Source organism: Rhodnius prolixus, unplaced genomic scaffold, assembly GCF_049639745.1.
Source record: "Rhodnius prolixus isolate KJV_2025 unplaced genomic scaffold, Rpr scaffold_2, whole genome shotgun sequence".
In the NCBI taxonomy this organism is placed as follows: Eukaryota; Metazoa; Arthropoda; class Insecta; order Hemiptera; family Reduviidae; genus Rhodnius; species Rhodnius prolixus.
In genome coordinates, this window is record NW_027411592.1 from 49,711,503 (window position 1) to 49,726,184 (window position 14,682).

Below are 14,682 nucleotides of genomic sequence, written 5' to 3' on the forward strand. Positions count from 1 at the left end.
TTTAACTTTTAGTTAAAAGACTAAAATGTAGGATTCGTTTGCGTGATTGTGTGTGTGTTTTCAAAGATAAAATTTTATATTAGCTCTAATTTTAAAGGTTCTTTTTGCAACTTGATCTTCCTAAAACTATGTTGATGCCTTCATGTATTCCTGATTAAGCACTGTCTGTCCATTAATTTAATTACACATGGCGTTTTACAAAGCAAGGTTATTTAATATTGCTGGTTATGTTCATTGAAGCTATATTTTAAATTGCTTTAAATTAAAACATATGTATCACAGGTTAAAAGAATTTGAAGATATAATTCACGGGGAAGAAATTGATTTGAAACAGTTGAAAAATCTGTGCTTTAATGGTAACATTTGTTTTGAAAGTTTACAAAGATCCTAATATCGTCCTTATAGCTAAGGAGGTTTCTTAAAGTATTAAATACTTCCCAGGAATCCCAGACGAACAAACTAATAGAGCATTGTGTTGGAGATTAATGCTGAATTACCTCCCATCCAACCGTATCTCATGGAGTGAAATGTTAGCTAGGAAGCGGGAGCTATACAAGCAATTCATAGGTAATCAGGTTAAGTAATAGAAGTTATTTATTAATCAAAGGGTATTCTTAGTTTATGTAGCAATTCTGAGTTCTTTCAGAGGAAATGATTGTCAATCCAGGAGAAGGTAGTCATGAAAAAGGAGAAAGAGTTGATGTAACTTGCTCAGACCACCCTCTTAGTGTGAATCCAGATAGCCAATGGGGAACTTACTTTAAAGACAACGAAGTGTTATTACAAATTGATAAAGATGTTAGGTACGGTAAGGAATATTTTTATTTATTTATTACTAGGATAATCTTATCAATTAAGTTTCGCCCACTGCCCCACTGAAGTGGCTCCCTTTTCTTAAGTTTCGATGATTCCCATTTTTTGTTTGTATAATCAATTCATTTGTTCTTAATGCCTTTATTCCAATCCTTGTAATCTATTTAATTCTATTTTCTGGATTCATCTATTGATTTAGCATATTCCTTAATTTTTGCCAATACATCGCATTATCTTTTAAGTTGTTCAATTTTTTTATAAAACAGTTAAAGGAAAATAAATAAATGAACCCAAATATTTGGATTTTTAGGGATATCTACTGGAGAATACCAAATTAAATGGTCACTATTGCTAATCCTTGGCTAGAATATGAAATCTTACCATGTTCACCTAGTGAACAGCCAGATGTGTAAGTTCCTGCTTTAACCTCGAATTCTACAATCGCTCTTGATTCTAACAATGGCTTGAGCGGTCGGTAAAAAGGAAAATGCTGGCAAAAACGCGAAGTGTTGCTAGAAAAGATATTTCTAAAATGGTTGAATGGATATTTTAGTTTTGTGGGACATTTACAAAATACTCCACACTTTTTTTTAATTTCTTCTCACTCTACTAAATAAGAGAAGGGTATTTTAATCGTACAGATTTTCGATTTTGTGTCTTTACGGAAATATATGTTTTGAGATGCCTTTAAAAATAGTTATAATTGAAAGGTTAGGAGGCAGGCGGTGAAGATTATTGCTAGCCGTAGCCTAATTCACTTCCGGTCGCTTTCGAATGATCTAATAAAAGATTTCTTCTCTTGAAAGACCACAAAAATAAAAAATAATCTTTGTTGTAGATAGTCTGTTTACGTTTGTTAGGAAAAAGAGAAAACGACAATCTACATGTGCTTCTGTTAGTCTGCTCGTAAGAGAAGTTACGAGGAAACAGAGTTCGGATTTAGCCCCTTTAAAAGTTAAAAAGGTACTTTTCCGTTAGCCGGGCGCAAATGTCGCCAATTGTGAACCAAACGCGAACCAAGTCAACGGAATAATAAAAGTCGAAAACGTTCAACTATAAACAAATATTAAATAATATTAAGCAAAACAAGTTCAACTATAAACAAATATTAATGAATTGTAAAGAAAACAGTTTTACCCAAAACTGTTTTTCGCTTGCGCCCGGCTAACGGAAAAGTACCGTTAAAAATTATCTAGTCAGGAGGATGAAGCAAAGTCTGATGCTAGCTCCTTAACCCTGTATAACTACTCCTGCGTGCAGGTCAACAGTAACACAACATGTACTATGTCGTTTCTTTTTCTTCATGACGAAACGTAAACAGACTCTAAACAAGAGTATGTAAATTTTATGGCGATAACAAGTGATAAACTTTATCCCTACCTTCCGTTTAAAAACGGATAAATCCAAAACTTTTGCGACTTATCCACACTCATATTTGATGGTGGTTACTCTCACAAGCCATATAAGAGTTGGGTCCCAAAAAAACTTGTCAGAACCTCTCGTAGTGCATGCTCCTTTCCGCCTTATACCTCATTGACCGGACCCCTATTTAACAAAGACCTTATGTCATAATAAGCAAGACTTCTAGGGATTTGATAGCCCGTATGGACGCCCGGTAGTCTGTTAAAAAGATTATTCTAGAAGCTATTATTTCTCGATATCTCAGCAGCAAAAAAATATTTTGATATTTTTTTTTATCCTCTGAAAGACTATAATTACCTATCGTAATGTCAAACCGGATTAGCCCGTATTTTTCCTGTCTCTTTCTTAAAGCCGTTTAACATCTAGATTCGCTTGAAACTTGCTGCTCACGCTTCCAAGCTTGCGGAAGCTACAATTAGAATTTTTTTCTCAAAACCTAATGTTCCTCCAACTCCTTACGTGCCCTTTTAAATACTCCGCTCGGTTTAGAGCAATTGAAAGCTTGCCCTTTCAAAAGCATATTAACACGGCTCTAGGGACCCATGGTTGCTGATTTGATTTTGTGAGAAGAATCTCCATGGGTGCAGTTGACACTTTCAGCATAACTTAATTTGGTTAAAGAAATATAAAATAGCTTTTAAAAATGAGTTATCTACAAATTTAAGGTATTTGCTGTAAATACTGTATGGTAAGTATTCTCTTTTATTGTGCAGAAATTTAAATCCGGAATGTTATTCGGTTATTTTAAACTAGAGAATTGTGCCACAACAGATCCTCTTTATGTGAGATTAATTAAGTTAAATTTTAAATTATAATTTATTTATGAACCTCAGCTAACTATAACGAAAGAGTTCGCCAGGCTTCATTATACTTCATTTAACAGTTGGTGTTCTTAATGTCAGGATTAGTTCCTCACACCCTCCAGGAAGAAAGAAAATAACTTCTCTCAGGGAAGTTATAATTTTAATTATTACCAGGTGAAAAGGATGTTATGGAACGCAAGGAAGGTGATGGTTAAACTTTCCAATAGCGTTACAAAAATACTTCTCTATTGCTTGTAATAGCTGGGGAGTGGCAGGGTATTTTTCCATTAGATGTTGTAAAGTCTATACAAAACTTGTGTACTTCCTACTTTTTAGGAGATTGTGTCCAGATATTTCTTTCTTTCAACAACCTACAAAATATCCATGTGAGGCAGTTGTACACAGTGGAGGAGCTAAGAGATTACACAGACGAGTTCAGCATTCAGTACTTAAATCAGCAAATGTTGAACGCAAAGGTCTCGGAATTACTAGAGTGAGTAAAATTCAAAGTAATAGTTTACATATTAGATTTTTCATTAAAAATTAATTATGACTCATTTTATTATTGCATCTTTTCCGGGAGAGCAGCAGGTAATTTTCTTATTAGTTCCTTTTTAATTTATTATTAATTATTATTTCTTTGTTTACCCTGGTGGGAGGAAACAGTTTCAATTGAGATTTCACTGGAAAAACAAATTTTGAATCCATAAAAATATTTTTTTTACTGTTTAGTTTTGGGTTTTGCCAGTCTGTTTACCTGTATCTGTCGTAATCCAAAAAAAGGATTTACACAAAATGTTTAAATTTTTATAAAGATGCTACTTGTTCGTGGACAAAATCAAACAGTCGTAATTGCTACATTATTGAATCGATTTCTCAGTTTTTTGTGAGTTTTTCAAAATATGTTCAACGATTCTTTTAACTTCGTGTACTAATTTCATACATATGTAATATCTAATTTACAAAAATTGACAACTAGAAGGTCAAATGGTTAAAAAAATCTGGAAGTATCTAACATTTCATTCAATTTATTTTAGCCAATTGAGAAACGTTCAAAAACTTACAGTTTATATAATTTTTTTTTCTAATTTGCTTCCCCGTCTTTCCAAACTGATTTCTCTCGTTTTACTTTTCACGGGACTTTCTAAGTTCTTTAACACCTGTCTTTTGTAATTTAAGGATCATTATACACAGTATTGGTAGTGGCATAAAAAACTCATACACACCCACAATAATTTAAGAAACGGTTATTCATGAAATGCAATGTTATCTGACGAATTTTACCTCGCACTTCAGTAAAATATTTTACACGAATCAGTACTATCACTTTAATTGATCTGTGGAACTTAAGATTCTTAAAATTGAAAGTTTTTGCAGATTGCATTGTCAACTCGTAAAGCAACCGAAGATTATTATCCATTGTCCGAAGGTTCTGAAGCTCACTGGGAAGTAGTAGAAAGAATTTTGTTTTTATATGCCAAACTGAATCCAGGCCAAGGATATGTTCAAGGAATGAACGAAATCGTTGGTCCTATTTATCATGTGTTTGCTTGTGACCCGGATCATGCTTGGAGAGGTAATAATTATATTTACAAATTATGGTCAACAATAATGCTGGAAAATTTAAGAGAATTTTTGTAGCTTCATTCATTTTCTAGTCAGTTTAACTGTCTCTTAAACTAAACTAAAAGTAAAAAACCAGAACTGTCATCTACACGATTTCGTGTATGCTACTTTTGGTATGCGTAAGCTGCTGCAAATAAATATAAATTTTTTTGAATGATTTATAAAAGTAATAAATATTATTCATTCATTGAAGTCTTAATATAAAATAGAAATAAAAAATTGGACAGCCAATAAACCATGTGATATAAAAATGTGGCTTACATTTATGACCACTATAAAAAAATTAAAAGAAAAACATATCTAAAGTAATGTCGAATAATCATGCCGAATCCGGCAGGTTTTATTTAGCGGGTATAAACTGTTTTGAAAGATCCTTTTTATCAAGACAAGATCGAAAAATTGGGCAAATGCTAAATGCAGAAGTTCGATTACTAGAAAATGAAATGAAATAATTTTGGATAAAATATATAAAGATATTTTTGTTTTTATTATCTTTACTAAAAAAAATTCTTTAAAATTGCCTACATAATAGTATAAATATACGTATACACTACTGTAAGCAATATGTAAATACTCGTATATTTATAGAACATGCTGAGGCGGATTGTTTTTTTGCATTTACAAATTTAATGGGCGAAATCAGGGATTTCTTTATTAAATCTCTGGATGAAGCAGAGTGTGGAATTAATCGTTTGATGAATAAACTGTGCCATGAACTGAAGTCTAATGATCATTCTGTCTATATGAAACTGCAGCAACAAGAACTTAAACCTCAGTATTATAGTTTTCGGTAAATATATTTTTTGTTTTGTTTCTTATTTAATTTCTGTTATTGATCTGAATTTTCAACCTAAAAATGTTAAAAACCTATAAATGTTATTCATAATTGGTGTTTACACTGCTTCCATTCCAGATGGTTGACACTGCTTCTATCACAAGAATTTCCGCTACCTGATGTTCTTAGAATATGGGACTCCCTCCTTGCCGATCCAAACAGATTTTCATTCCTCATTCACATTTGTTGTGCAATGATAATGTTAGTCATTAAAAAGAAAAATGACACTCTTCTGAGCAGTTTTTTTTTTCCTTTCTCAAATGAATTTAGTGACTTTTTTTTCTTTTTTGTATTTCAGACTGCTTAGAGATCAACTTCTGCAGGGTGATTTTCCTACTAATGTTAAACTTTTACAGGTTAGTAAATTAAGTATGTGATATTTACTCACACCATTTGGTATTCATAACTTTTCCATAAGAAGCCTCCAAAAGAAGATTCTATTACAATTCGTTAGGCACATTTTAGGGTAGGCTAAATTCAAACTCTGAATCCAGTGACTAACCATTAAGATAATATTTCCCCTTCCATTTTGTTGAAAGTACCTCATTGATCATAAAATTAATTATTTATATTTTGTTTTACATACGTAAGGTTTACTATAGCTCATTAATTTCTTTTTTCAGAGTTTCCCTCCAACTGACATTCAGATTGTAATTGCTAAAGCAGTAGAACTTGCAGAGAAAAAACAAGGGTGATTAAACTATTTATTTTTTTTAAATATCCAATTATATTTATAAAAGTTTCATATGCTATATTATTTCAGTAGGCAAATTTTTTTCAGAAAGGTTGCTACATATCGGTGATTACAGGACTTATTAAAAGCATGTTATTTTATCAAGAGGTAAACAAAAATCAAATTATTTGTCAGCATTTATTATTAAGAATAGTCGGTCTCTTGACCTATAAACTCATACTATGACAATTTCTGTGATTTTTTTTTTTTCTTCTTCTTCTAACATTAATTTAAACAAAAAGCGAGAGAATGAAATGATCTCGGTAGAGACTGTTTTTTTGTTGTAACTGTTGCACTAGAGCCTAAGAAAATACACTACGAAAAGTAATTAATCAAATTTCTAACATAAATTTTTTTAATTGAATGTCCATGAAATATGAAATTTACAACTGTGATAAATATGTTCAGCAATATTTTACCGAAACATTAATTATCAAATTTATTTTCAATTCTATGTAATTATTATTTGTATTCTATATTACTATAATATTTTTTTACATTATTATAATGTATATTATACAGTGTATCCGATATTTACATAATGTATCTGATTTTTTGCTTGATTGTGCCATTGTAATATCTATGAGACCAATTATTAATCTAATTATAATGATTATTTGTTATACATTTATTAAACCGAACATCCCATTATAATAGTTGGTAAGCTAATTTTTACTATGTAAGTTGAGTACTTAGATGCAACCACTGCCTAAATTCTGTACAATCTTAGTTTTAATTTCAAATATTACTTTATCTTTGGTATAATATTTTTTAACTATATAGTTAAGAAAACGAAATTATCTATTTTCATATAAAATAAATATTGAATATTACATTTTTATTCATTGGTGATTGACCTATTTCAATAATCTTCCTTTTTTCCTTAAAAGTAAATTTATATTGCAGACGTATGATGAAGATATTTGAAATATAAGTTGGGAACTGCAATGACACCTAAACTTACTACAATACTTGTATACATTTTTTATTAACATATCGAGTTTAAAAATTTGAAAATAAATCAATTTTTGAGGAAATTTTTCACTTCTACAAAAGATTTACTTCATTTGAATTTTATGTTTACCTGTGTGGTAGCATCGCTTTCGAGTTTTCTTTGGCATTTAGATTGTTATATTTAGGCCACTTTCTTCGACTTCTAAGTACTGGAATTTTATTTCAGTATTTTGATTAGACAACACTTACAACTGCGCTGGAACCTTAGTTGATTTATTTCACATCCATAGGGTGAATTTAAAATAATGCAGTTTGTTTACTCATCTCCATAACATTGCATCAACATCTTTATTTTAAAAAAAGATGTGTATTCTAAGTCTATGGACTCAGCTACTTAGTTAAAAAAAATCACACGATAAATAAGATTGGCACATTTTACTACTTATGTGTACAGCTGTGGCGCTTTGAAATCTTTTATTGCTTTAATTAATTAAAATTAATAATTAAATAAGTTAGTAAAAAAAACATGGCATAAAGAGAAATCAAGACATGGTTGGTTGTGACTGATGAGTAAATGTTTATTAATTTTTTTTCTACCAAAAAACATTAGTAAATGATATGCATTTTTCGAATTGGAAGTTTTGAGAGAAAATAGTGAAAATCTGCTGAGTTTGGAGGCAATTTTTCTATACTTTCTCTGAAAGAGATGTATTATTGTTTAACCAGTCCCCTGAGTCATTATTTCTTCTTATAAATGGTAAAAGAAACGTAGTATTTTTTTTTATATAACAGTCTGAAAAGGCAAAAATTACTTTTTAAAACCGAAACGTAAATGAGCGCTATTTTACAGAATATGTCTGAACTATAGGTCCTTAACAGTTACTAGTGATGCCGTTAGATCGTGCTGGTAAGTCAATTCTTGAATTTTATTGTTGGACTCAGCAATGCCTAATTTTTTAACGGTTATCAGGTCTAATTAGCAGCAGATGATTTTAGATCACAGTATGTATTAGTTCAGAAAAATGGTTATTTATTCAACACTGTAGGAATAATTTTGATATCCTACAAAGGAGATGGTTTATATACACGACACTCACACAAATTTCAAATTCACTAATTTAAATATCAAAACAATAAGAACTATCGATAATGAAGAAAGCAAAACAAAAATCAACTAGTAAAGACAAATTAAAATAGTTATAAAGAAAAAAACCAAATTCTATACCAAAAAAAACCTTTTTCGAAGGATAAAACCTTCTTCAATCAATGTAACAAGTTTAACATATTCCTCTATTATATGACATTGTACCGAAGTAAAATATAGAACTTCCTATTTTAAAAAACACAGCTTATTAGGAGGTGAGAGAAAGAAAAAGTAATCACCCAAAACGCACTATTAAAAGTGAGACCTAACAATTTTTTAGTTTAATTTTGTAATCTTTAAATTTCCCCTCCACTTGCAATTTTCAATCACTGTTCCTACATTACATTCATTTTCATAAAGGACCTTTTTGAATAGAAGAAAATATTATTTTTCAGTGTTGTTTTACGAATTTTGAAAGTTCTCGAAAACAATTAGATATGTGCACAATAGTTAGTTGAAAGTTTTATTTACAAGGAAAAAGTTGAAATTCTAATAGGCTTCTGTGTTGGTTCAAAGTTTTGGTTTACATCTCTCTCAGTATCTTTCTATTTATTAATTACTAATTTCTTTAAATGGATGAGGATAAAAAAAACTGTTCCCAGCAAATACATCCATTTTTTTATTGTTACTTTTCTAGAAGGAAAATGCTGACAAAAACCTCTTTTCTAGCTGCTTCAGAAGAAAGCGAGAGAATCTACTTAAAAGTTGCCCTTAGTCTGACAAGTCAGCGCCAGGGAGATACACTTCCATTATCAGATTATCCCAGACAACAAGAGGAGGGTTCGGGTGAAGTTGAATCTCCCTTGATTGCTCTATTCACTCAAGTTTCTCCCTCAAGTTTGCTGTTTCCTCCCTTGTAGATGTTTCCAACTCCTTGTTTGCATTAATGTATACCTTGATTTGATGTTTGACTTCTTTTTTCCATCTATATTGTACGTTGTATTTTGAACTTTACTATATTGATGATTAAAAAATATAAATTAATGTATTTTTTTAGTATTTAATTGAAATTCCCAATAGATAATCTACTTTTTTCAACTGTTGTTTCCCTCCAACTGGCGTTCATAGTGTAATTACAAAAGAAGTAGCTGATATAAAAAACAAGGTTAAAACTCTTTTTAAAAACTGATATATTCATAAAATTGATGGCGATTTGTTCAGGCCACATAATATATTACATATTAAAAGTATATTAGATACAACATACAATATAATTCGTATTTTATTTTTACATCTACACTTCACAAAGAATTTATTGTAAATTAGATTTTTTACCTAAGACTGTTTTTTTAAGAATGTTTAAAGAGAATTTAAGACTTTAATCTTAGTGGACATACAGGCATTGGACGGTTGTAAAGATCATTGCCTTGTGATGTTTTGTATGTTTCTTTGTGAACCTGTATTAGAAATAATTAATAAACATCTTTATCTATCTATCTAACATACAGGCACAAACTGGAACAAAAGACTCTAGAGGATAAAAACATTGATGTAACTATAATGGCCATGAAATTTAATTAAAATGGGTGAAGATCGAACGGCAAAGTATTTTGTGGCACAGAGAACTATTAAGATTTCGAGGGTCACTTAACATTTAAGTTTAAAAGTTTAACTGTATAGTGAAAGCCATGCCAAAAAAAAAATTGAATCTACATTTGAATTTAAATATTTCGCCATTTTTTTAGGATTAATTCACATCCACGATAAAAAAAATTTCAATCATATTATCTATGTACAAAAATATAAATTATTAATGTGAACATTTTGGATGGTACTATTTTGAACTAATCAGCAAAGCTGATTGATACTGATACAATAGTTTACTACGAAATAGTTTAACCTTATCTTATCTTATCTTAAAAAGGCGTTGAGTATTACTGGGAATCATAAATTTGTGAACAGTGCTTGGAGTTGAATTGTGATTGTCTTAATTGTTAAGTTAAAAACTAAACTAAAAAACAGATTGTGACAATACTAAGCTAAATAATTAGTAAAATGTTACCTATAAATTTATCCTTTATTTACCTGAAACATGGTCGAATTTACTTTTTATAGTGTTGAAAAGAGTATTTGAAATTACAGTGATAATTGAGAAATGGAAGTCGGGGGTGAAAACTGTTCCGATGTAGACGATGAAGATGAAGAAAACGAAACGCCACAGTTTAACTTTAAAGGGCCTGAAGAAGTTAACATTTCTAATTCCACAGGTGTTACTGTAGGAAACAGTATTACTGTAAATTTAAATGTGAACCGAATGTTAGTACACAATGACATCCCTAGTGTAAGGGAAGAAGGATGTTCAACAGATCTTTCAGGTAATTTATTGAAAATAATTTGATGTCTGGAAACTAAAAATTGCTGGCTTATAATATACAATTTTTTGATGAAAAAATGGGTAAATGTCAAGAATAGGTGTGGCCTAATTCGAAGTGATTCTGATTCGCTTTTACCATATAACCCGCCAGATTCAAATATAAATATAAACATATTTCTTTATTTTATATTTACATTTAAATCTGGCAGGTTATATGGCATTTCTTATTAAGTAGAGGAAGAGAAAGTAAAAAAGAATTGTTACACAATGTCATTCTTTTATTTTACTAATAAAAAACCTCATTTCCTGTATTAAACTTAGAAAATACATTGTCAAGAATACTTCAAAGTTTTAATGGGTTAGTTTGTGTACAAGAGCCGTACCGTAAACTTTTTTACCTTGCCTTATGGTTAGTTGAGAGATCTTCATTTTTTAGTTAAAAATGTTATCGTACTGTTACGTGGCTAATTCTCTATTTGTAGAATATCTTTCACAACAAATTAATTTTTTAGCAAACCCGCAATAGAAGCAGTTGTGGTGCCTCAATTTCTCGCTTATGGATCTTATCTAGTTTCTTTGGAAAATCAAGTCTAGTTCTTGGCTAACTGTGAAAGGTACACCAGTCTCTCCAAATCAATTTTGAAAAATATTTTGCCAGTTTCCAGCTGCTACTTTCAATACTTTCTTAAATTGTCTGCCAATTTTATTTTTTCTTGAGAAAACTACATAATGAATAAAATTACAATATTTAATTGACTTTTTACTCTCTTTATTATATTGATAAAAGTAGTAGAGTAATTACCTATTTTTTCAGTCGTGCTTTACGTCATACTACCAAAGGTGTCGTGGACGGAGGCGACTAGCAAACATACTTTACTGTAAATTTCTTTTATTAACCATTAAATGAAATCCAAGGCCTAAGACCGGGAATCGAACTCAGTACTACAATACATATTAAGCTCTACAGGTCTCGCCTATAACCGCTCGGCTACCGTGGCGCCTATTATATTGATAATTAAGTGTTCACTTTCAATAATATGATATCTAAACCAGAAGGGATTAACAAAATTTATTTTTCTGCTTTTTATTTACTAGTAAGTGCATAACGTCACAATTTTTTTTTTTGCCAACATCGATGAACATTTTCTATTAAGTTAAAATAAAATTCAGAGAGCAACTTGTATTTGAACTGGTTTACTTACGACCAAAACTAATTTTTTCCCTGTAGGTGAAAGAGGTGTGAATCTGAAATTAAGTGCATGTAGTAAGTTTTTTTAGGGTCGTCAAAATTGAAACTTTGGCTTTTTTTGTGCCGAAGCCCAAAAATTCATTTATTAAAAAAAAAAAAAATTAAATGCAAATGAAAACAATTTTTAATTCGTCTATCAGCAGCTATTTTATTTATTCATTCCATGGATTACATACATATGTTGATTTCAGAAGCTTTTTCCTTTATTTATAAGTACTTTCTAATATAGACATTAATCATTAATGTAACCAATTTTTTTATTTATTTATTTATTTTTTTATTTTAATGATTGTTTAAGGCTTGCTGAGGAATTTGGTGGGAAACAAACCTTCGCAGACTGAGCCTTTAAAAATTGGGAATAGCACTAGTGGAGACGGTTTACTTTTGGGGTCCATTGGAAAGGAAGAACCCAGCACAGTTTCAGATGATATCCAAAACGTGGAAGTAATATCTTGTTCAGCAAATAGGCAGTCTCCTAATTTGGTTCCTGTAAGTAATAAGAATGCAGTAGCTAGGAGAAAATCAAATGTCATTGAGGTTGAAAACAACGAATTACAAAATGATGTTTGTAGCTACGATGAACATATCTTGTTCTCTGGACTTTCAAAAGAAGAATCTAACTTTAATTACTCAGGAAAATCTGAAACACAAGATGTAGAAGAAAAGATAACTGTCGATACTCTTATAGGAGAATTTGTTAATGGTATAAATGATTGTTTAAAATGTGAAGATTATAATGATTTCGAAGTACCCGCAGTACCAGACAATATTGAAACTAATGAAATTAAACTGAAGGTAAAAACTATAAAAGTGAAAGGATTGGCTCCGCTAATCCTTGAAGAAGGAATAGATGTAGATATAAGCGATAATTTATTCTTTGTTTCAATCCCTCTCAAATTAGAACATTTACAATTAACATTTGAGGATTTTTCGATTGAATGGAACCAACTTTCACTTAAATGTAACCTCAAAATTGATATAGTTGACAATTCCATTTTGTTTAATCTTTCTAAAGCGTCTAACGAAAATGGACATTTAGTAAACGATGCTACAATTGAAGTATATTTTGAACATATTAAAATATGTATTGATTCTAATTCAGTTTTTAATGAGATACTGGGTAGTTTGACACAAAGGAAAATGAAAGAAATATTTTTTGAAAAATATTCAAAAATATTATCTCATGAATTAAAAAATTTTTACACTGATATTGCCAAATGTGTATTACAGTGTAATGACGTTTGCGCTAAACTTGTTTCCATATATAGTGTATGAAGAAAGAATTATATTAGTCGAGCTAAACATTTTTTACCAAACACTTTACAAATCTCTATTGTTAAACCAATTAAATTTTTGTGAATTGAACTGATATGTTCATCGAATTAACGAGGATCTCTCCGAGGAGTTGAGTTAAAAAAATACTACGAGTACTTATCGTATTTACATTGTTATACATATTTTGTAGATTCATTTTCATTGATGTCCTCATTGAAACTGTCTCAAAATTAATTCTATAGCTTTACTCAGTACTAACGGTAGGTTACTTGATGAAGCAGGGTATATTATGGCATTACGTTGCTTGGATTCCTGAGAACAGAAATCGTTCTCAAGCACTCATCCATGTTAACACTAAGCATATTATCGAACCTCTTCCCCCGAAGACCAATACAAAACATTTATCGTACTTTGCCATAAGAGCAGTATAGTGGCTAAGCAAGACGATATCGTCAGCGAACCGTCAGGTGTTGACTGTTTGTTTTGCCAACGTTTACTCTTCCATCCAAATAACCATCAATATCGTTAATAGAGGGAGAAAACATGAGAGAATTAATTCAATAAAGCTCCCATTACAATTTTAAATGATTCAGACTAACTGTCTTTACTCTAAACCATGCTCTGGCAGAATAATATTTCTGAATATTATTTTGAAATCAATTTTTATAAAATTAAGATATTTTTTTTCTTCAAAAGTAATCTTTCATAGTGTAAGCGTATCAATCATGAAATGGGATGCTCAGATTCGGAAATGGCAAGATTTGATGAAGTGGAGGAACACATTAACAAATTATTTAAAGCACCCAAGAAAGCCTCTTCAGCATTTATCCATTTAGAAACTACATTTTGTATTGGCTTTTTTAATTATTACTGTTTCCAGACCTGAGACAAATTCCGTTAAATTTCCAATCTATGACTAATTCTACTTGGAATAATTTTATTAATAATTTTAACTTGGTAGAATATAATTATTCAAAGTATGATCAAACATTGTATCTCATTAGATGGAGTTTTAAAATACGCTGTGATGTACTTAATTTGAATTTATTTATTTTTTTATCCAATATTTTGTGATCTTTCTCGAAAAATACTAATAAAATAATGTAAAATACTGATGAAATAAAATTAGTAAAACACTAATAAACTGATATAGCAATGAAAAACACAAAATAAACTAATTAATCATGTTTTTGGTTTACCTAAATTCCTGTGTGGTATTTATTGATTAAAGGTTAAACTTCGTTTTACTTATTTCTCATTTAGTTCTGCTTATAAATATAAGATTAGTAGTTTTATTAAATGAAATTTCATATAGTAATATGATCTACGCCCAATGAGTACACGGAGTTGGCGAATGAAGACAGAAGATGTTAGAGCCTGTAAAAATTCTCTATCATGTAAAGCTGCTATATATAGAGTGACTGCCATAGGTAGTCGGTATATTCGCTACTGAATATATTTGACGAGGGTAATCGAAACCGCAGGTATTTTCTAATAGAGACCTTCTTTGTATA

At 30.3% G+C, this 14,682-nt stretch overlaps 2 protein-coding genes across 12 annotated transcripts; both read left to right on the plus strand.

Annotated features, from left to right (window-relative positions):
* Positions 1-9: 9 nt before the first annotated feature.
* On the plus strand, positions 10-10,460 carry LOC141449868 (TBC1 domain family member 13). 11 transcript variants are annotated; one of them, XM_074119756.1, is made up of 12 exons: positions 10-207; positions 283-356; positions 442-567; positions 647-803; positions 3,375-3,531; positions 4,407-4,614; positions 5,253-5,454; positions 5,578-5,700; positions 5,798-5,855; positions 6,123-6,190; positions 6,263-6,340; positions 10,413-10,460. In XM_074119756.1, exons 1-11 carry the CDS (start codon positions 188-190, stop codon positions 6,300-6,302), a joined length of 1,233 nt encoding a protein of 410 aa, XP_073975857.1. In that variant the 5' UTR covers positions 10-187; the 3' UTR covers positions 6,303-6,340; positions 10,413-10,460. The 11 variants fall into 11 exon arrangements, with proteins under 11 accessions (XP_073975857.1, XP_073975858.1, XP_073975866.1 ...); XM_074119757.1 differs by having other exon boundaries at positions 6,266-6,340; XM_074119765.1 differs by having other exon boundaries at positions 6,281-6,340.
* On the plus strand, positions 10,426-14,355 carry LOC141449869 (uncharacterized). Its single transcript, XM_074119766.1, has 2 exons — positions 10,426-10,645; positions 12,192-14,355. Exons 1-2 carry the CDS (start codon positions 10,426-10,428, stop codon positions 13,166-13,168), a joined length of 1,197 nt encoding a protein of 398 aa, XP_073975867.1. The 3' UTR covers positions 13,169-14,355.
* The last annotated feature ends 327 nt before the right edge of the window (positions 14,356-14,682 follow it).